Source organism: Anguilla anguilla, chromosome 10 (genome assembly GCF_013347855.1).
Source record: "Anguilla anguilla isolate fAngAng1 chromosome 10, fAngAng1.pri, whole genome shotgun sequence".
Lineage (NCBI taxonomy): Eukaryota > Metazoa > Chordata > Actinopteri > Anguilliformes > Anguillidae > Anguilla > Anguilla anguilla.
In genome coordinates, this window is record NC_049210.1 from 16,329,997 (window position 1) to 16,352,607 (window position 22,611).

A 22,611-nucleotide genomic window follows, 5' to 3' on the forward strand; every position below is an offset into this window, starting at 1 on the left:
AGGGGCAATATTTGCATGTATTTAATTTAACTAGTCACCATCTTGGACTGAGAGAACGGAGTTGCACCGGTTACAAGACGGCTTTTTGCGGCTTGTCATACTCAGACCGACTCTCTCTCTCTTCCTCATATATGGTTTAAAATATATGAACTCACGCATGTGCGCGGTTTTACATATAGCAGTGTGTGTGTATGGCCAAAAGTATGTGGTCACCTGACATCCAACATCTCATCCAAAATTATGGACATTCATATGGAGTTGATCCACCCTTTGCTGCTATAACAACCTCCACTCTTCTGGGAAGGCTTTATACTAGATGTTGGACCATTTTTCCAAAAGAGCATTAGTGAGGTCAGGCACTAATTGGGCGATTAGGCCTAGGCGTTTGATACCAAAGGTGTTGGATGGGGTTGAGGTCAGGGCTCTGTGCAGGGTAGTCAAGTTCTTCCACACGATCTCGACTAAACGAACCCGACTGTGTGCCCGGGGGCATTGTCTTGCTGAAACGGAAAAGGGCCTTCCCCAAACTGTTGCTGCAAACTTGCTTGCTATTTGGGGGTTCAAGCCAGGTGTTTGCTCAGTTTGCTCCTTTTCTTTGGCTTGCTACTCTGTAAAGCATCTTTGTGACAGTTCTCTGTAAAAAGTGGTGTACAAATAAAATTGAATAGAAATTGAATGGAGAGAGGGAACAGTCAGGGTGTGTATGTATACATGCATGTATACACAGTTATATGTAAAACCATGCTCATGTGTGTGTTCATATTTTTAAACGTATGCATGTAAAAGACCCTTTGCATTCAAGCGGTTGGTCCTTACTATTATTGTGAATTTCACATCTCATTCAGGAATGTATTTAAGCGCATCATTTTCAAATGCAGAACAGTTCATTGTCAGTGATAATAAATGTACAGTTTTGCAGCAAAGTAATTTCAGTTTTTTTTACCAATTCAACTCTGTGGGTTACGAGGTCAAATTTCAGTTCCTTTCCAATGCATCTGTTGTATCATCCTTTCATGACAAATCACAAAAACAAGCATTTTTATATAATATATTTTATTGTTCCCACGTTCATATAAATACATTCTTTTGTTTCCAGTAGTTCACATTCTACAAAAACATGGTACCTTTTAAATGCTTGATATTTCTCCAAAAATACAGACTTGATATAAAAAACATTTTAATACAATGAATGTGTCTGAAGAGTAGGTTACTATCGCAAGACATGTATCGTTGCACTATTCTTTGTACAGTAAGACTACATTGTGCAATTCAATGTTGTGAGCTCACAGTCAGGCTCAGGGACAACATGAAATGTTAAGGCATAGAGTCATGTTTAGTCTTCATACTGGGTTAGCTTTTAGAACAATGTGCAAAAATCAGATCAAGGAAAGACAGTTTGCCAGTATACATGTACATGTACACACACACACACACACACACACACACACACTTATACAGGCTGAAAGCACTGCTTTCTCGTTAATACTCTACTTTTTTGTCTTTTGGCATAACATCCATCGCAAATACTTAAGTAGTACTGAAGATGGGGCAAACAAAAAAACCCACATGGCTTCAAGATAAGCAGGAAAAGGAGAAAAGGTGCTGCCTTAACAGGGGGTGGGAGCGGTGGGTCTGGGCTATCAAAGAATACATTTACACCCTCCCCCCATTTTTAGTACAAGAAATTACACTTTCCCTGTGGGAACAGAAAAAAAACTTTGACACCAAACCAACTCTAGTACACTCATATTTCCAGCTTGGGACGTATGCGGTCAAGTAAACTAAACTACCTGACATCTTGCATTGTGTTAGGGAACAGCCCAGATTAATACTCAAGTCCCACTTTCCAAATGAGTACACACTGTATCCCACTTATCACAGAACAAAGGGTCAAAAGCCAGTATTTCTTGAAGACAGAACACTGCTCCCCTGCCACTCCCTCCCTCCCCTAATAAAATGTATTTATGCATTAGAACTTCAGTTCCCAATTATGTAATTTAATCACCCATGTGATTAAAGCCTGCTTTTATTCAATTTTTTGTGTGCAAACAATTGGGCGGTTAAAGCAGATAAAGTGCTCAAGTGTCCTCTACGCATCTAACAATTTGGAAGTATAAATGAAAGGCACTGTGGTGCACCTTTCTCAATGCAGTGAAAATACCCATAGGAGTCAGGGAGTGGCCAAGTGTAATGGCATGCATGGGGGAGGTAAAGAAAAATCTAATCTGGTGGGGTTCAACGGGAACTCTTCTGGCACCACGGCCTCCTGACTCAAGTACTTCAATGCTACTCTGAGAGAGAAATTAAGCTTAGTAAAGAACCGTTTAAACACATTCAAAAGGGACCAGCTAAATCTGTGCTCCAGAACAGAACTTTGACAACACACATTCTACATTTATCTCCTGAGAGAAAACAAATAAATATGTCAAACACATCAACACTGCACAAAATCAACTTTTTCATTTGTTCTACAATACCATATGAATCATGTATTTAAAAATAGCAGCACAATTAAATTTCTTTCATTCCCTCTTCTTGCCCCACCACATTATTCTGATGTTTTCTGACAGGGTTAAAAATAACCTGTTCCAATCGTTGCAGTGGGTAAGAATCTTAAAAAAAAAAAAAAAGATATAATTTAGCCACCGAAACAAATCAGAATGTGAGTGTTAAGCATTAAAAAGGGAACACATCAAAATAAAAAAGGAGGTGCTCGTTGGATTTACAAAAGCGTCAAACAACACTTTGGATTGCATTTGGTTTAGAGTTTTCTTCAGAGGCAGACGGACTGGGAGGCACCACCCTACTGCCATGAAACACTGAGGCAAGTCCCTTTAATTGTTGAGCTTGACAACAAGCATCCCTCTTGCAAACACAGACAAGAATAGACAGGTCACATATGTACCCCAATGCACAAGTGACAAGACAGATTATTGGTCCCTAATTAGGGCGTGACTGACTCCCCTTCTAGACCGAAGGCAGCAGAAACCCTGCATATATTGACGAGACACATCGGTTTACTCATTCATTCGAGATAGCAGTTACTACAAGACAACCGCAGCTCATCTCACGGTGTCCTCTTGTGATTATTAAAACAAATCAAATAGACAAATGGCAATAATTACTATCATTAATATTATAAAAGAAGCCTCCCCCCTTTGTCACAGTTCAGAGGGTCAACAGCCCATCAGCAGCTTTTAAATTTTCTAGTGTTAAACTTACTTCACCGGCCGACATTCACAGAATGAGACGGTTGTGCAAACCTCCAACAGCACCACAGATCCTCAGCCCCCCCCACCCCTTGCCATGGGGCCCCCTTAGGCCACAATGTAGTCCACCCCCCCACCCCAAGTCCAGTTGAAGCTTCCAGCGGTTGTGCACACCCCCATCACCGAACACCAAGCGTCCTCTTCGCGTGCTCATACACCACGTAGCTGATGCTGACAGCAGGAATGACCTTCATGAAGTTTGGGGCCAGGCCCCTGTAGAGCCCCGAGGCCCCCTCTGTCCTGACGATATGCTTGAAGAGGCCAGACATGGTCATCTGGGGCCCTCCGCCTACAGTGGCTTTTGGGAGTGAATAAAACAAAAACAAACGTCAAATAAAGCTGGTAAGATAAGAGAGCTAAAGCCTGTTGCACACAAAAATACTGGCAAACTTCAGAAACCTCACAAATGATGCAGGAACAAATGGGTTAAAAAGGGGCCTATTAAATGACTAAACTGGAAAAACGAAAACAAAGATAAACAAAACTAAAAGTAGTTCGCCTGTGTGTCACTGGAGGCTGCTCTCACCTTGTGCCTGCATCCGGGTCCGGATCAGAGCCAAAGGGTAGGAGGCCAGCTGACCGCAGGTGCTGGAGACTGCGCCGCAGGCCAGTAGGACAAACACGCCAGGATCCGCGCTATCGGTGGCGTAGTTCTGCAGCCACGAGTTCTTCAGTGTCTATTCACGAGAAGAGAGAAGTCAGGTTACCACACGCTTTATAGGCGCGACAAATTGAGCATGTAGCACAAATTCAGCCTGGTAGGCTGGTGCTCCTGTACAGCACATCTCAGCATATCACGCTCACCTCGTACACGGCCAGATCGATGCCCGCGTAGGGGATGATGCCCAGCATGTTGGGAACGTAGCCCTTGTAAAAAGCGCCCAGCCCCTCCTTCTGACAGATCTGCTTGGCGCAGTCGGCGATGCCGGAGTACTGCCCGGTCTTTCTCAGGGCCAGCCGGGTCTTCAGGACCTGGAGACGGTGAAGAGACACGCACCCGTACACATTAAAAGATGCTCGAAGCCCCTCGTGGAAGCCATGTGCGATCTAAGCGGTGACAGAGTCACGGCACCAGTATCATACAGAAACGGTGTTCTCACCTCCATTGGGTAGATGCTGCTTTGTGCAATGACTCCTGCCAGAGAGCCAGCCAAAAACCTCTCCGCTATCCCTAGTGTCTCTGGTTTGCTGCCAATCAACCGTTTGATCTGCCATTAGAGAAAGTAAGAGAGAAAGGACAAGACCAAATTAGTATACATCAATAATGACGCTTCAAGACAGGCATATGAATATAACCGTAGCACCTGTAATACACCCAAGACTGCAGTACTGCAGCATTAGCTTATCTTACACTGTACCTGTTCGTAGGCCATGAACTTGATGGCGGACTCTGGTGCAATTTTAAGGATGTTGATGCCATTTCCTCGCCACAGAGACCTCATCCCACCTTCTTGAATCATCTGGGTCAGTCCTCCCACAATGCTCATTTTGCAGCCATGAGACCCATGCACCTGTTCCAGACACAAGGGAAGGAATGAGAACACACTGATCTGCCATTATGGTGCAGCAGCCACATTTATCTATACTTTGCTCTTTTTTTGACCAGTTGAACATCTGGACTCGACTCCACACAAAGAAATATGTGCAGTCATGTTCAGGACAAAACAAGTCACCTTTAGATTTGCCTTTAGTCTTTGGATTAAAGATCAAATCGAACTTCTCTCCACACTGCCAACACCACTGTTTATTTTACGTGGACAGAAAGCAGATGAGTCTACAGTTGGCATGTCACAACTTTCTTTGGCGAGAGGGCAAAGTCAAAAAGTCCTGAGAGGAAGAACAAACTCTGTCGTCACAGGGAACTGCTGTCACAGAGTAATCTCTAGTAATCTCGATGTCCCTCGTACTTCGACAAACAGTAGCATTCACGTCATTCTGACAGACATACTGGCCTCAGCCCTACTACCGTGTCTATGGCCAATCAGAATGCGGGACAAAATGTGTGCTTGGCCCAGAATCTGTTTGATTGGCAGAGCAACCCCCATGTGTCCAGAAGAGCAGGTGGTACAAAAAAAGAGTTTGAACTCTGCCCCCCCCCCCCCCACCCTTTCTGGTACATCTACTCATTAACACAGTTATTGCACTTGCGTAATTACTCTTGCGACAGGGAGAATTGCATATTATGACACACAAGCCGCATTTCAACCATTTTACGAGCCCCTAAAAGTTATGCAAATGGCCCACTTCCACTATCTACCGTTTGATTCATATAAATGTTGAGTAATACAATTGTGGAACTAATTTATAATCATAACGTTTAAAACCAAGGAAGCGATGCCATTGAAAGAAAGTGTGACATTGATAACCATGTGCTCTGCACACAACTGGAAAGAAGCAGCAATTTCAAATTGTGATACGAGTTTGTGCCTCTGGGACATGAAGTCTTACCTGCATGAGCACTTTGAGTCGGTCAAGTGGCGCCGTGAAGGTCCGAGACACAGCGCCAGCTCCACCTCCCGCTACCAGGTGTCGCCACCACATCCCCATCATCTTTTCTTGCGCCGTGAACTCATCAGGAACCATCAAATTCTCACCAATGTCAAATATCTAGGGGTGAAATTATAAAATGAGGTTACTTGAGAAATAGCAGTTAAGTTTAATAATTTACATTATTTCTGATTTCTGAAAAACTTTTGTACTTCCCCATATAAAAGCCAAAAGGACACCATTACTTGAAGGACAGATTAGAATGGGCATTTCTTGGAAGTGATTCCTTTGATTTTCTCAATGTGCATTTTGACCTTTACAGAGCACTGTGGCCGGATAACTTTAATGGAAAATAAAGTCTTTGAGATGGAAAGAGCAATTCATCGAATCAATCGTTTTACCTGGGGTGTTAATATTTAATCTGATACAAGGCCCAAGAAGTCACAAAAGGGTAACACATACTGTTATACTGTAATGTTTAATTCAGATCAGGCATGCTATGCATGCATTGTACAACGTTAAAGGTTGAAGACCACAGTCCTGTTACCAGCCCTAGAGGTTACGCAAGAGTCTTACTGGGTCAGGGAGGAACAGGCAAGCTGCCGAGCTGCTGAACCATGATAAGACGTGGTTCTCTAGAACAGCCTATACCTAAGAGATAGCCACCTTTGCCAAGAGCAGCCTTTGGGTGTGCAAATAGGGGGAAAAAAAGACAGCATGTACGCTACTTGGCCAAGCTGCTGCCAAATCCCAGACTGGGGCCTGATGGTCTGACAGCTGATACCTTTAATACCGGAATGTTCTCTGAAAATGGCAACTGCTGCCACTTGCCCCAGTAACTTAAGAAACATTCACTTGGCTCTTGGGAAGGTCAGGTGGCTTGGTGGAATTTGCGTTTGGTGGCCGTGTCTGCATAAACATTTTATTAATAGTCACAGATTAGCCAATTAAGCTGCACTTAAACCCTTGTCTACTACCTCTGATCTGGCCGTCCTAAATGCAATGGAAATGATTTTTTGTCCCCTACCACTGTTGAATACCTTCTGCAGGACAGTCAGTTTAAAACAAGCAAACTGATCAAAAGGCAAATAAGAATTTGGAGACAGTCTGCCTTCCTGACCTTCTGTAATATCAATCACAAAGACAATTATGTCAGTGGTAATGCTGATCCTTTTAAAGGATTAAACTTTATCTCCGCGGAGACTAGTGCAGCCAGGTTGTATTTTAGGCACCCTTGTCAGTGCTGAGATCTAATGTCAGTGAGGCTCAGACTACAGGTTAATTAACGTCTGGTAAAGTGTGTTGGCTTTGGAGAATCGCTGTCCGTGCGTCTCGGGTGCAGACGTAAATGCTGTGGGAGCGAGCGCCATTCCTCTTACCGTGGAGTGCTTCCAGTACAAGATGATCTCAGGTATATTGTCGGCGGGGTGCAACATCTGGTAATCTCTCCACTCGTTCCAGTCGATTGTCATCGTTCCGTTCTTCTCCATGCTATGAAATGACAAACCAACATCAATTTTCTCTCACCGCTTGCTAGTGTAACTCCGTATATTATGGTTAAGTGATTGAAAGTTGGCACATGCACAGAACAATATTGTCAAGGGACAACTTCCTCATGGTGAGGTGTTAGAACAGCCATGGAAAAATTAATTAAGACACAGCCTGGTGTACTTAAGACATGAGAGGCAGGACCGAGCAGATGCCAATGAATTTACTTACAAAGCAATAAAGGAATAGGTCTGGGCCCTCCTTAGCTCTGAAATTAGGAAGAGATGAAGGGAAGCAGAGGTGCACAGACAGTTTTGCTGCAAATATGGCATCAGTCTGTGAGAGACGCGTTAGATTATGGAATTAAATATCTGCCGCCGGCCAGCTGAAACGCTATAGCACGGCTGGGGGTTAAGAGAGAGGCGGAAAGCAGGCTAGGTTTACAAGCCACTGACAGTGACCTGGCTCACCTTTTTAATATCCTCTGTGCCTGCCTCTCTGAAATGTGCACTCCAAGGTCCCGCAGTGACTGCATGATCTCCTGTGTATCCACTCGCCCTGCACCAAACACAATTAAAAATGCACAAATCAAAATTCAGCAGTCTCTTAAAACGGATCACTTCGTGAGCAGGAGGGTTGCTGCTTGTCCAGACCCCCCCTCCAGAATTAAGGTCTTACCATTGTCCTTCTCGTCCTGGCTCTTGAAGACAAGCCGCAGTTTCTTTTCGTGAGCTCGCAGGTAGTGGACGAGCTCTTCAAAGTCCAGCTGCCCATCAAGGTCCTTCTCTTCGGCTTTTACGCTTTTCTAGAAATGAAAAAGAGTTTGCAGCCAGTTTAAATACTGGAACCTTTTTTTCTCTGCTACAAATATCAGTGCTTTCACTACTTAAATGCATTTTAGTAGTGCAAACACAGAAAGGACAGGGTTCAGTGAGCTGAATTTGACAGAGTGCTTGCCTATATTGCACTTGCTAGGACCCAGTGACTTGGCAGTAACGCTCTAAAGTCTATTGATCGCCTACTCCATTACACTCTCTGCATGGATACCCCCCAAAACCCATTCACTGTTCTCTGGTAGATAAACAGCAAATAGGCCACAGTACCATTAAGACAAGATGGAAACTGGCAGAGCAACCCAGCAGCTGCCAGGTAGGTGCAATTAACCCTCCAAAGAGCCCAATCCAAGGTGTGGGGAAAAAGTGAATTACATCAATTAAAAGAGTAGAATAAATTTCCCCATTTTATACACTAGCCATGGCCCACATGGTTAGACTTGTCTGGGCCTGCACGTTTCGGTTTTGTAAACGCACTTAATCATTATTATGATGATTTAAGGTGATGTGCATAGCATACTTATTAAATTACATACAACCCTTTGGCATAGACGGACAGTTGTTGAAGGACCTTTCAAATGTACAACACAATTGCCCAACCTTGGTAAGTGAACCCAAACCAGGACATCTCCATCCACTCAAAAGGCACTTACTACCCCCACCCACCCTAACAACATTTGGGTACCCCATCAGTCATCTGAATACATTACAACAGGTTTTCCTCCATTTGTTCATAGATAGTCTCCACTACTTCCTTTCACACTGAAGAAAAAAAACGCTTCCTCTTCAAAGCTGGCTCTTTAAAACCAGTTCAATAGGATTAGGCTATTACTGATATTCCACTTCCGCAGCCCATGTCCGGTCCTTTCGTCCTAGTGATTATATATAGACATAGCTACTCTTTACACTCCTAACAGACCGCACCATCAGACGTAAACAATAAACTGGATACACATCATTGCCAGGAAAACATCCTGTCAGGACGTATAGGTCACAAACTGAGTCATTCTGTTAATTTCCGGTGCCCAACACGGGGCAGTATGCTGAGGACAGGTGCGTTAGCGTTTATGGGTTGTGTTCCTGGGAAACCAGCACACGACGCGTTGTAGCAAGAAAATATTGCAAGTTACATTCAGTTTGGTTGGTACAGTGCTTAAAACCAGCACTTCCACAGTGCAATTTTATTATAATGATAATAATCCTATTTGAAGTGCTGAACGAATCTCAAAGCCAGAACTTCCTTCTGCCAACTCTGTTGGCTGTATTTTATTAAAATTCAGATGCTATTTTGTTTAATCCCGTTCTTTTCAGAGTGCAGACAGTTCTGTCGTTTAATCAGGAAAGATACTAACACCAGTAGCTAGCTAATCTAATCTGGATCCAGACTACCGACTGAAGCTAATCACCACACACATTAGGTAATTTAGCTGCACTGCAAATTGAACGCAATTAGCTAGCTGCGTCGCTAGCTAATTGCGGTCTGCCAGAAACAAATGCAATCAACAGTTTTGATGTTCACCCAATACAATGTGCGATGTCAAACAAAAAAACTAGCGCTTCTAGCATAACAAATTACCAGTTAGCCTCACGAACTTGTTCAAAATCCAGAAAATGCACCGCACGAATTTCTACCAAATATGGACTTTCCTGCACACGTCATTCTCAAGAAATTCCATTTCTAGCAGGGCGGCAGATGGTCGCTAAATTTAGTAAAATAGAATTTTTATTCTCCGTTCTTAGAAATAAAAATTCAGGTTTAAGAAAGTATCCAAATATTATCACAAAAATGTATTTTTTTAAAACCCCGGAATGACAGACTACATGGCTTGCCATCATTACCAGGAAATTGCATTTCTGGAAAACGGAACAAAGCCAACACCATGTGACTTACCGGCATTTTAAAACGTTTACCATTCATTTTAATACTGTCGGCATTTTTACAAATGGAAAATCATTTTACATTGGACCGTGTGCAAGTTAAACACCAAAGCTAAAACATATGGACAAATTTAGCAATGATGAAACTTAAGCAGTCTTACCTTTCGCCACTTTCGATAGGTTGAAAATTCTTGAGAGGGAAGAAATAAACTCAATTTGAAGAGGGATTTTAATTCAGATGGTAGTCCGTTTGACTCAAAATACTCGAACTCGGTTTGATCAGAGTTGGGCACGTATAGGCACAGGCACAACATTTTCACGGTTTCTTAAATACAAATAAATAAATAAATAACTGAAATAGACTATTCCGCTCCTTGCCGCGGTACGAAACTGAAATGCCGGTTAGTCAGCGACTCGCCCTATGAAATGGATTTATAAATCCCTCCCATTTTGGGGCCCGTCAAGCAACGGCGGACTTTCATTGGCGTCTAAATTTTTTCTCGACCTTTCGTTACGTCAATTTCAAGACAGCCAATCAAAATAACATTCCACACAGACGTCGTTCGCTCCGGTTCGCTCCCAGGGACTGTAAACGCTCCCCGTTTCTCGTAAAATTGCGAAACAGGTTTTAACCTTTTAATGCCTTCAATACTGACATATAAGATGAAAAAGTATACTAACAAATCTAATAACAACGTCATTTTCAGTTTATGAAATATTTAAAGAATATTAGAATATAACGATATCTTTAGTTTATATACATCAACAAAAATGTTTTTAATTTTAACCTTCTTTTTTTTTTGATTTACACAGCCCCACTGATAACCTATCAATTTAGGTTAAGTGCTCAAATTTCTGTGTACACACGCACACAAACACATAAAAACTATGTAATATATGAAACTTAACAGTAGTTTTCATTTTCTGTAAAACGGTAAACGACGAAATGGTTTTATGCTAATTTGTATTTTGCAGATTTATTTTATTTTTAGTTAAATAACATAATAAAATGTCGAAAACAGGCCGTTCAGCCCCATAGCCATTTCCCTGACTAAATTAGTACTCTGATTACCTACAGACTAGATAGTATCTAACACTGTATCAAGCCTAGTCTTGAAAATCCCCAGTTTCTTCCTGTATTACGTGACCTGGTAGGCTATTCCACAAATTGACTGATCTGTGTGAAAAAATTCTTCCTAATGTCTGTATGGAATATACCTTTTATTAATGTCCATTTATGTCCCCTTGTTCTACTAACATAACTCAACCTGAAAAATCTCTTGTTGTTCACTTTGTTGATCCCCTTTATGAATTTAAAAGCCTCAATCAAATCACCCCTGAAATAATGGTATTTTTGCAGAAACTGTATTCATACAGCAGCCCAGGGTTCTGGAAAGAGGTACATTAAGAGTATGAGAGGACCACTGGCAGACACTGCTTGGGCAAGGTAGCTTAATGAAACTTTGTATTTCAGTTTTGAAGGAGGTACTTTCAGGGAAAGATCACCCAATTCCAACGTAAAAGGCGACGTAACCAAATTGACCTTTTGGCCAGTGTAGGCCTGCTGACACATTGTGCACTGCGTTACTTTGCACTTTGTCATTTGATCATTTAGTACAAGTAGTTCCCAAATTCTGCAGTTATTTTTTTTTTCAACTGCTACAAAGACTTACAACAGTGTATTCAATTCAATTTCTCAAAAGTACAAAGAGGTCGGGGCAGTGCTATGACAGCTCTTTATAAATGTATTCAGTTATTTCTTTTTAACGTGATGTTGCATTTTGATGATGACAATAATCATCAACAGCACAATCCTTATCAGTATTATCATAATTATCATGAGTGTGGAATATTGTTTCCTCTGTTATCTCTTGTGCTGTGTTGAGCTCTGAATCTCCCTCCCTGCTTCTGCACACAGATTATGGGGTAAGTTACATAAGGCCCAAGGTGACTTTACACTCCTAAACATATGACTCTGTTTAGCTCCTGATGGACCTTTAATTCTACCTCACAACTCCCATTCTGTTTTGGGGAGAACAATATCTGCTGGCTGGAACATAAGTCAGACACTGACAGCCACAAGAAAGTAAAAACATTTTAACCCTCCTGTTATGTTTGTGGATCGGTTACATCAGTTACAGTATGTTCATAGATCAATTCTGTATGGCTTAATTACCTAGTTCTCACAAATAGGTAATTACACCACTCATTTTAATAACAAACCACATTTTGCAGCTTCTTATAGATTATATTTGCCATGACAGATTCTTTTTTGCATGCATGCAATTCCCAGACATTTTGTCTGTCTTGATGACTTGACATAATGAACTAATTCAAAAATATTATGTTTTGGGTCTAAATTGACCCATGTATCACAAATTTAACCAACAGTTAATTGCATTTTGTCCTTTACCCTAAGACAGAATATCAAAAATACCAATTACATGAAGAACAATTTTATCCATATACACTGCCATTTGTCTGACATTTGATTGTTTTATATCATTGAACAGCACTACTGTATGGATGGAGGAATGGAGCAACTGATGGGTTTGCAGAGCCGTGGCAAGTTCTCCACACACATCCCTAATATCAGTCAGTTTGTCTTTCTCATTTTGAGAAGTTGTAGTTCCTGCAGGAACAGTGTGTGTGTGTGTGTGTATGTGTGTGTATGTATGTGATGTCATGAACAATGAATTTGAACATATCTGCTTTTTTGCTGATTGGGTTTTCCTGTGAACCCTTTTGAACTAATGGGTGAAAAATACTGCGCCTCCGATGTATTATGAGGGGTGCACATGCACGTCTGCAAAACTTAAATGGAGGGCAGAACACATGCCTTTGTTACTGTTCTGCTGGGGTACGGTTCACATGACCTTCCATTTCAAGCGTCGAATATCATGGGTCAGGGCAGGAGTATTTCTGTTGGCAGAACATCCTAAACTCTGGGTTGCCCCTCTTGACGCATACAAAGGGGTGTGACCTCCCCTTTTACTTTGGCTTCCAATTATAGAGAGTCACAAGGTACAACTCAGCCAGATTCATCTGGCCCTGCAAAATGTAAGAGAATATAAATAGCCAAACTGATCTCAGTTTAAATTCTGTGTATGGGAGAGAGCATTGCATTATCAATACCAAAGCAGAAACTAGATGGGGAAGAGTAAGGCCATTCATTGTTCACAGTTGTCCTTTATAAGTAACACCATGCTGTTAAAAGCTTTTACATAACTGCTGATCAAATGCAGTTGTTTTCACTTAGTAGGCTACACCCACAAACTACCAAAATAATGTATTAAGAAATCTTACATATGTTTCAAGGAGAGAGAGCTGTTAGTGGCAAGCAAATACAAAATAAAAATGTGACAGATGAATGAAGGCTCAGTAAACAAATAAGCTATGCCTACTGTGTGTAGCAGCTGAGTCTTCAGGTGACTGAGGAAATAAATCTGCAGATGGAAAAAAGGAGATGCACATTCTCCTGGCTACCCATGACACATTCTATTTGCATGTGTAATTTAAGTGCTATCACCTGATTAATATGAGCAGTAGTGCCAGACTTGACTTGCAACGCTCTCAGACCGCACACATACATGCAACATCACTTAAACACTAATGGAATTTAATGTGGTCATCAAAAACATCAAAAAATACAATTTCTGAATACATGCAAGTTAGATCCATAACAAAAAAAAACATAAAACCATAAAATACCATAACCTGAATTAATACAAAGGGGGTGAGTATGGGAGAGGAGCCAATATGGTGGGTCTTCAGTCTTTGTTAGAAGATAGCCACTGATTCTGCTGACTCTGACCACTATAGGAAATTTTTTCTGTCACTGGGGGGCCAGTACAGACAGGCATCATAGCTGGGAGAAGCAAACACTGATGATTGGGATGGGACAGCCAGTTACCAAAGGCTGAGTGGAGATATCTGGCTAAGGTTTAGGGTTTGGAACCAGCACTCCACCACTCTAAAAGTACACTTTGAGTGAGAATATTTACTGATGTATTAACCATGTGATGTTCTTTCTTGCAAAATAAACTAGTGAAATATAAAGTCAGGGGTACCATCATAATATAATAAAAATGTTTTGAAATATATGGTCAATTTAGAGGGTAAAAGGCAGACTTTTTAAAATCTCACTTGATTCTAATTATGTCTATTTATATTTTTCTCAAATGATTATAGTATATTCAAGTTAATCTCTGATGTGATCATCTAAGATTAAATATTATTCAGTGTTCCTTTTTTATTTGTTGATATAAAATATCTCCCCTGACTTGAGCATAACAGCCAAATTCATACTTATGTGCGTACACATCTCTAGACTGAGCAAACAAGACCTAACAACAGTACAAATCAAAACAAAATGACCTCATGGGTACATAGGAGCGGAGACACGCTTGTGACGGGGGATAGGGAGTTGTTCATTAACGGCTGCCACTGCAAACAACAGCATGTTTAGTTCAAGGTCATGAATGACAGAATGAAAGAGAACAGCACTACCTCAGACTCCTCTTCTGTGTTTTGAACACACCAGGTCACTGATCAGCACCATTTAACACAATGAATGACTACGACAATGTAGTGGGTAGTGACAATGGTATAGTGGTAGTGGTGGCTTTATCACTTCCTTTCGCTCTGTTTATGACTAGCATTTATCTTGTTATCTGTGCAGCAGATACATCCAGCAGATCCAAACATCCCAGAAGCCTTGGAACATCTTATCAATGGAAGGAGGACCGGAGAAAATAATCAACAAAATCAGTGCTTTTAATGCTAAAAGAGACAAAAGATACCATCAAAGAGGACATTCTGCCCTATCTCTCACTCAGTACCTCATGGGTAAAATGCTGTTCACTTTTTCCTGTTTGCCCCATTTATTACTAGGCCAAGGTCTGTGGGTTAATGATGTCCAAGAGATCTTTGTGATTGCAAAGCAGGTTACAGTGTCAGCCATGCCAAATGTCAACAAGCTAGGCACATTAAGGACCTGTAGTCCACTAATTGTTATTAATTTAAGACTCACCAACCTTATTTGTCTCTGATTCATTTTGCATTCACATTTGCATGCTTTAGACCAGCGATCCCCAAACTTTTTTTGGTCAGGCCACCCTTTGGTAATCAGAACCCTTTTAAGCCCCCTCTCACGCACACAGTGCACTGTGCCTTTTCTCTTCAACCCTCATGTGCCCCCCACTTTGGGAACCACTACAAGTGTGACAAAACAATGTGTCCTCCATCTACAGAGGCATGCTGGAGGGTGGGCGGATTTAAATAGTTCTAGCACCACATTGGACTAGGCTTCCCTGGGTACTCTCCCATTTGTCCAGATGTCTGGGAAAGCCCACCTCTATAATTAGAGCCTGGAGAGGCACTGTGCATTCCTCTAACAGCTCCATAAATCACCGCACTGCCTGAGGGTGGACTGCGCTGTCCTCTATACGAGAATGTAGTCTGTCCTGACTCGAGACTTGGCCTTACAGAATGATTGGATCATGTCTCTGTTGATGCCAATTAAAACAGCTCCATTACTACTGAATCATAGACCAAATAAATCCTTCAGTTTCAGGATCTTTGTGGGCAAGAATGTTGTTCTAAGATCATCAGGTAGCCTTTGAATCTCAAGTGGTGAAGCAACCAATGGATTTGTTTGCACAGTATTCATTTTAGCAGTGTGTGTGGCCTCAGTTTATGATTGGATTCCTTTAGATTTTCTGAGGCTCGAGGGTTGAATATGCTGAAACTTTTATCACTCATAGTTCAGATCTGTACAGAAAACTACCTGTGTGTAACTATTTCAAAAGTCTGGCAGAAACTTAATTTCATTAAGTGACAAAAAGAAACAGTTCTGTACAAAACGTTTTGTGTACTGAGAAGGGCAACGCTTTCCCATAGTCTCACTGGTCCCCCCGGTACCATGGAGAGGCAACTATTTTACTGTAGGTCTCACCTCAATATCTCAAAATTCCATCCTGGAACATCACGGCATGTAAACATTCTGAAGGACATGTAACTCCCTATTGTACCATAAAAACAGCAGTTACCGGAAAGCATTCAAGGGATTCAATACTTACATCATGACATGAGTTAAGAATCATCAAAATAGAAAAACTGAAACCTGACACAAAGATATGCTGAATAATCCTCTTATGAATAACAATAAAAAATGAGTAATAATTTAAATGGGAAACTGTGAATACTGACACTGGGGTCAATTCCAGTAATTCAATAACAATCCAATTCCTTCTGCCTTTAATTTATATAATAAATTAAATTTATCCAAAACAATTCATCTCAGTTCCAAATTGAGATCAATTCAGCAAACTCTATCCCAGTTAAACATTCCTCCCACACTTTCCCGCAACTCTCACCTTAAATCAACTTAAATTACATTAATTTGAATGGATTAGTGCATGTATTTAGTTATACAATATAACATTTTGGATTCAATTTATGTCTAATCCTGTGGTAAATATAGTTTAGATTGCAGTATTCATTGCCTTAACAAACTGAGGTAGAACAAATCAATACAGTAAAGAAATTAGACTGTATAGGTATATTCCACAAGAAACTTCAGCTAATGTTTATTTACTGTAATCAAATTAGTCACTGCCATGTTGACAGCGTGCACTGGATCCTGTGGCAAGTGTAAGGTTGGGCCGGCCTACATTTTGGCTAATTGTACTGCAGTCAGTTCTGGCTGGATACAACACCCTACAAGTTTCCTAGCTTTCTCATTCTCTTGTCCCATTTAGCTTCCATTGCCTGCAGGGTTGACAATTGCCTTGCAACTCCCAACTTATGAGGATGCACCAAGACTGGAAGATGCTCTGATACCCATTTTCACGTCTGCCCACAAGGAAAGGGGAAATAATGGAGGACAAGGTTCAGTCTGTTGGTACTTCAACATCTCTTTAGGTACTTCGACTGGTCAATAAATTGAGACCCCTGCTAGGAGTCTTCCCGATCGTTGGTCCCATTTTTAAAAGGTTTTTATAGAGTGGCTACCATGAAACCTGAAATCCAATTGCTCCAGTCAACACAGACACAGGTGAAACCTGTAAAACCACATGCAGTTTGGTCTTGGGCAAACCACAGAATTCAATGCTTCATTAAAAAGTATCTTGGATAAATTAGGCCCTAATACTGTCCTTTGATTTATTGTTCAATCATGACCAAATAAAATTGGCTTGACTCACTTTGGATCTACCTTTTGTGAGGTCACTCCAGCACCATGACCAACACAGTTCTGCATCTGTGTATGTCTCTACTGGGCACAAGTTCTGACTTCTGGGGTCAAGATGGTGGAGAAAAACTTTTATTCAAGTGGTATGAAAAATCAAAATAAGTAACAAAGGTGGGGGAGGTCCACCTGAATCCCAGACTCATAGACAGCAGGCCATGAATGAAGAAGGAAATGATAAAGCAAAAGGGCAAGGATAGATACAGAGACTGAAGAGAGACAGGATGAGATATAAAATAGCAAATACACTTAGGCAAAAGGGCAAGAACAAACACATAAATAGAACAAGGCTACAGATGTAGATGTGAATTTACGTATAAGCCATGCATTTATGTTACATTGTAATACTATACCTCTACTGTATCATTTATTTAGTTTGTGTTTTCAGATGGTTACAGAAAACGGCCATTTAATGTTTCAGTGTTCTTTTTTTCTTTTTGTCACCAGAAAGTTCAGCTAATGTTTCTTTACTGTAATCAAATGAGTCACTGCCATGTTGACAGCATACACTGGAGGTGAATCCTATGGCACTTGTAAGGTTAGGCTGGCCTGCATTTTGGCTGATTGTACTGCAGTCAATTCTGGCTGGATACAACACCCTAAAAGTTTCCTTGCTTCCTTATTCTCTAGTCCCATTTAGCTTCCCTTGCCTGTAGTCTTGATAATTGCCTTGCAACTCCCAATTTATGTGGATGCACCAAGACTGGAAGATGCTCTGTTACCCATTTTCATGTCTGCCCACAAGGAAAGGGGAAATAGATGTGAATTCAAGTAAAAGCCACACATTTATATTACATCGTAATACTGTACCCATACAGCATCATTTCTTTAGTTTGTTTGGCATTTAGCAGACTATCCAGAGTAACTTGGGGATCATGTCTTTACACGTAATCGATTCATACAAATGTTTCTTTTTTATTTTTAAGTGAAGCATTTCAGATTATGTACCTTGCTCAATGGTAACAACCCAGATGGGGAGAAAAAATTGCAAACCAGTTTTTAACCCTTAAACAGCACTTCTGCAGTTTGTGGTAACTATTAGGGGATTCTATTTGTTTGCAGTCGAAGTCACTTGCCCTTACGGTGCTCAGGTGCTTGGTCAACATAATATGGGCTAAAGGGAAATAAGAACAGAAAACGCTTGAAAAGGCCCCCAACCCTCACGAGATTGGCTAATATGTGGTTTTTACAGTAACCCAGTCGCGGAATAACTGGGATGCTGTCAGCAAACTAACATGTAACTATATCAGAAATGTATGATTATTTTATTGGAAGCGGCACCCGCTTAGAATTACTTATAACTCCATTTCCATCGACTCCACTTCCAAAGAATATATACAGTATAATATGATCCAGCGCCCCCTTGCGACTTTTGCACAACATGTCTCCCAGTAAATGTAAAATTGCTCCAAATATGTATATGGAACAACATTCTTATAGCGATCGCTGTTAGCTTTACTTACGTAAAAAAATAAAATTAACGAGAGATTTTATAATAGCCTGCTTGATACAACAACATACGACCATCGAGGCTCCCTCTACTGGAGGTCACTCACTCGATTTTCTCTACAAAGTCCGGTCAAAGAATTAGTATAGCTAATTGTTGATTAATGCCGTATGTGGGAGGATTGCCGCTGCTGTGACGCATTTAAATAATAATAATCCCCAAGCAAAATGCATTTCAACACAATTAAAACATTTGAACAAATAGCAAAAAGCTTGCTGTCGAAACCCAGTTCCCCAGCTGTCTCGCCCTGACGCGTTCCCTTCTACGGCGCCTACGTTGCACTTGATTGACTTCCATGTCTGCAAATCGCAGCGAGAACATAGTGCATGACCCCCGGGCTTTAGCAAATGGGAACTTGGTGTGTTTACGCAGGTGGGGTTTGAGCCATTACGGACGTAAGCGTTGTTTGCAGGAGGAAGAAGTCGATTCTAGAAGCCATTACGTTGCGCAGTTCTATTGAGAAAAACCTACTATTTTTGCGTATATTACGCACATTTAGTGTTTTTAAAAGAGTAATTTCTAATTAAAATGGCATCCCAGGCCAAAAAGAGAAAAATGAATTTCTCCGAGAGGGAGGTGGAAATTATAGTGGAGGAAATGGAGAAACAAAAGCACATACTAGTTAACCACTTCAATGCTGGAGTCACTCACATCACCAAAAACAACGCGTGGGTAGACATTCTAAAACGGGTCAACGCTGTGACTACCTGCCAAAGAGAACTGGCCGAAGTAAAGAAGAAATGGTCTGACTTAAAGACCGAGGTTCGACGGAAGGTGGCCCAGGCGCGGGCGGTAATGGAAGGGACTGGTGACTGCACATCGGTCCCTGTCATGCTAACTCCCATGCAACAACGGATCTGTAATCTCTTGGGAGAGACGACCATCATCAGTCTACCTGCAGGAGATGGTGGCACTGAGATCACTGTTCCCGTGCCCATGAGCTCGGCTACCACGGTAACATTAACACAAAGTAAGTCGTGTCATTGTAAGGCTGTCAAGCAGTTATTATATCTTAAAAACAGCAAATGTCCTTGTTTTGTAATGGCGCCACAAGTCATGGCACCTTCAGTTTAAATCTATTTACGAGTGTAATAAATCCATATCTTGCAAATATATATAGCTATTTAAAATAATTCTGACAAGAATTTCCACAGCAACTAGTAAAGTTGCATTTAAGCCTGTGCTTATTTTGCATTTAAAAACTACAGTCTTATATGTCCGATTCACAGTTAACGCACTGCAAAAGTGCTGGTGTCTCTGCTGTACTTTCTGTCTTACAAAATCCCGCGCAACCTGGCATTCATATGGGTTTACCACAACGACACGCCCCCTAAAATTTTTTTTTTTCTTTGTTGGGCGGAGCAATGTCTGATTGGTCGGTGATCCACTGTATTGGATGAAAATGAGCATTGTTGACAATGCGTCATTGAAATAAGTATCCTAAACATATAAGTAGTAAATTGAACGCTCGAATGTTGATTTTATCGGATAAAAGTACTGGGGAGGCGATGACAGATTAAAAGTTGCATTTCCTACATCTTACACAGTGTTAAAAATTAAAATGTCAAAAAAAATCTGCTTGGAGTAAAGTAGCCAGAAGGGTATACCTTATAAAAAAACAGTGATTATTTCTCTGTATGTTTGACTCAGACATTCAGACTGCTTCTGCTGCGGCTTGTGAAGTACAGAAAACACTAGAAGGTAAACACCTTTCTTTCAGTTGTCGTTTCCTCAGTATTGTTTAACATTGAAAATCGAAAGCTAGCACCCATTACATACGTATATATATATATATTCTTATATACCCATAAAAAACATTCGCAATGCACACTGGCTTTGAAGTTGGATCTGGCACATTGGACATTTGAGTGTTTGGTGAAGCTCAACTTAAGGTCAAAAGGTTTCTATCTGTCTTGTGCAGTTGTTATTCTTCCAATGGCCTACTGAAGAGCTAGATGATGAAATATTATGGACACTATGGGTTATGACAGTGTGGGAGGCTTGGGATTATACACTTTTGTGTGTGTGGGGTTGCACTGAGTGACCAAAAATTTGGGCTGCATTGAATATGAAGTAGAGGGTTTGGGTTTGAATGGGGATATCCAAACTGGTAATGGGGAGTGACCTGGGACTACCAGCCTGTATTGATGCCCTTGTTCTGTGTTTCCCCCACCTCCCCTGACTTCTTTGTCCACAGCTGAGACCACGTACCATACCCTGGAAGAGGGGGTGGTGGAGTACTGCACAACGGAGACACCGGTGGCTGTTACTACTGAGACACCAGTGGAGATGCTGACAGCCCAAGCGGAGTGCTCCATCAAGCCACAGGAGCTGAAGAGCCGCATCGCCCTCAACTCGGCCAAGCTGCTGCAGGAGCAGAAGGTGACCAACCTGCATGTGCGGGAAATTGCCCAGCACCTGGAGAACCAGAACGACCTGCTGCAGATGATCCGGCGCTCCCAGGAGGCCCAAGCTTGCGCCCAGGAGAGGCAGGCCCAGGCCTTGGAGGGCACACAGGCTGCCCTCATTGCCCTCATCCAGATGCTCCGCCCTGCTCTCAAGGACTTCCGGAAATTCCTTCAGAGCACCACCAACAGTTCTGCGCCAGGACCACTGTCGGACAGTGGGGAACCAAAACCGAACCCCTCACAGCCTTCAGAGGATGTCAATTAAGGGGCATCATTTTTATCTTATTTTATTATATTTTGAAGGGGTGGGGGTGGTTCCAAGTACATTTTTAGGACTCTGACGGACAAAAAGCCAACACCTAGGACTCTGGGAATGGAGAAAAGGGAAAATCTGCGGTTAAATCACAATATAGATGCTTGAAGCTATAATTGTTGTTACAACATTTAAATTGCGACTGTGTATACAGTAATGTAATAGCAGTATAATTTATTATGTTGTGATAGGAGGTATGTTGTCAAATTTCAAGGTAAATAGTCTCTTTATTTTCAGTGCACTTCAAGAAATTCAGTATATATACTTGGCTGTCTTTTTACAAAAGATTCTCATTTTTGTGAAACACATTATTCAAAATGGATTGAAAAGTCTGAAGTGGGGGAGTAGCTCAGAGCTTTCCTTGTGTTACCATCAAAACAGCACCAAAACACATTATATCTGTGATGAGAGTTGACCTACAGAGTTGCAATTCAGCAACTAACACAACTATCCAATTCAGTATTCTGTTACCGTCTACCTTAGTGTTGTGAACAACACAACTGCGCCTTTCCTTGCAATGCTTGGAGACATAAGTGTAAAAAAATACAACATGTACTGTATTATTACATATGACTGAATGAAAATGCAGCATCTAAATTCAACATACTTTGTGTGAATACTAAAAGTGACTTTTTCCAACCAACCAACTAATAGTTGTAACATCTACAATGTGTATAGAAATACAATTGTATTTTGTATAGAGATTTGTTTTTGATTTTCTATGTTTTTTGTTTTGGAGTAAAATAAATTTAGTTATCGTACAATGAGTGGACAGCACCATTATTTTTTGCTTTGCAAATACCTGCTCCACACAACCTTTTTGACTGAGCTCAATATCTTTTTTCACAGTTTTGGGCTATTGCAAATGTATTGAAAATGTGATAACACTGAAGGTGAAAAGGTAATATTGGTATGCCTGGTATTCCCCATACCTATACAACATTGAGTGGCACTTTTCATTCATTCACGTTTCCTACTGAAATAACCACAATGACGAAAGATCCTCAGCCCTTAAGACATTAACTTCTGTACCTTCTGATCACATCTGATCAGATACAACCTTTACACGTCCACTCAATAAAGCCCCAAACTTGGGAAACTTAGCATTTTTCTCCATCATTTTGCATATGCACAGTGATGAAATGCTCAAGCATACAGGCAAGATAAATGACGCTCAAT

The 22,611-nt window shown here is 41.2% G+C and overlaps 2 protein-coding genes across 3 annotated transcripts; one reads left to right on the top strand and one right to left on the bottom strand.

The window, feature by feature from the left end:
• Nucleotides 1-1,036: 1,036 nt before the first annotated feature.
• On the bottom strand, nt 1,037-10,360 carry slc25a25a (solute carrier family 25 member 25a). The gene is made up of 10 exons (XM_035379958.1): nt 10,117-10,360; nt 7,923-8,049; nt 7,715-7,802; nt 7,136-7,247; nt 5,718-5,876; nt 4,628-4,780; nt 4,370-4,477; nt 4,074-4,241; nt 3,796-3,946; nt 1,037-3,567 (listed from the first exon to the last, which is right to left on the bottom strand). Exons 1-10 carry the CDS (start codon nt 10,267-10,269, stop codon nt 3,389-3,391), a joined length of 1,398 nt encoding a protein of 465 aa, XP_035235849.1. The 5' UTR covers nt 10,270-10,360; the 3' UTR covers nt 1,037-3,388.
• An 8,734-nt stretch (nt 10,361-19,094) lies between these two features.
• Nucleotides 19,095-22,193, top strand: naif1 (nuclear apoptosis inducing factor 1). 2 transcript variants are annotated; one of them, XM_035435812.1, is made up of 3 exons: nt 19,095-19,681; nt 20,362-20,412; nt 20,909-22,193. In XM_035435812.1, exons 1-3 carry the CDS (start codon nt 19,240-19,242, stop codon nt 21,382-21,384), a joined length of 969 nt encoding a protein of 322 aa, XP_035291703.1. In that variant the 5' UTR covers nt 19,095-19,239; the 3' UTR covers nt 21,385-22,193. The 2 variants fall into 2 exon arrangements, with proteins under 2 accessions (XP_035291703.1, XP_035291704.1); XM_035435813.1 differs by lacking the exon at nt 20,362-20,412.
• Nucleotides 22,194-22,611: the final 418 nt, after the last annotated feature.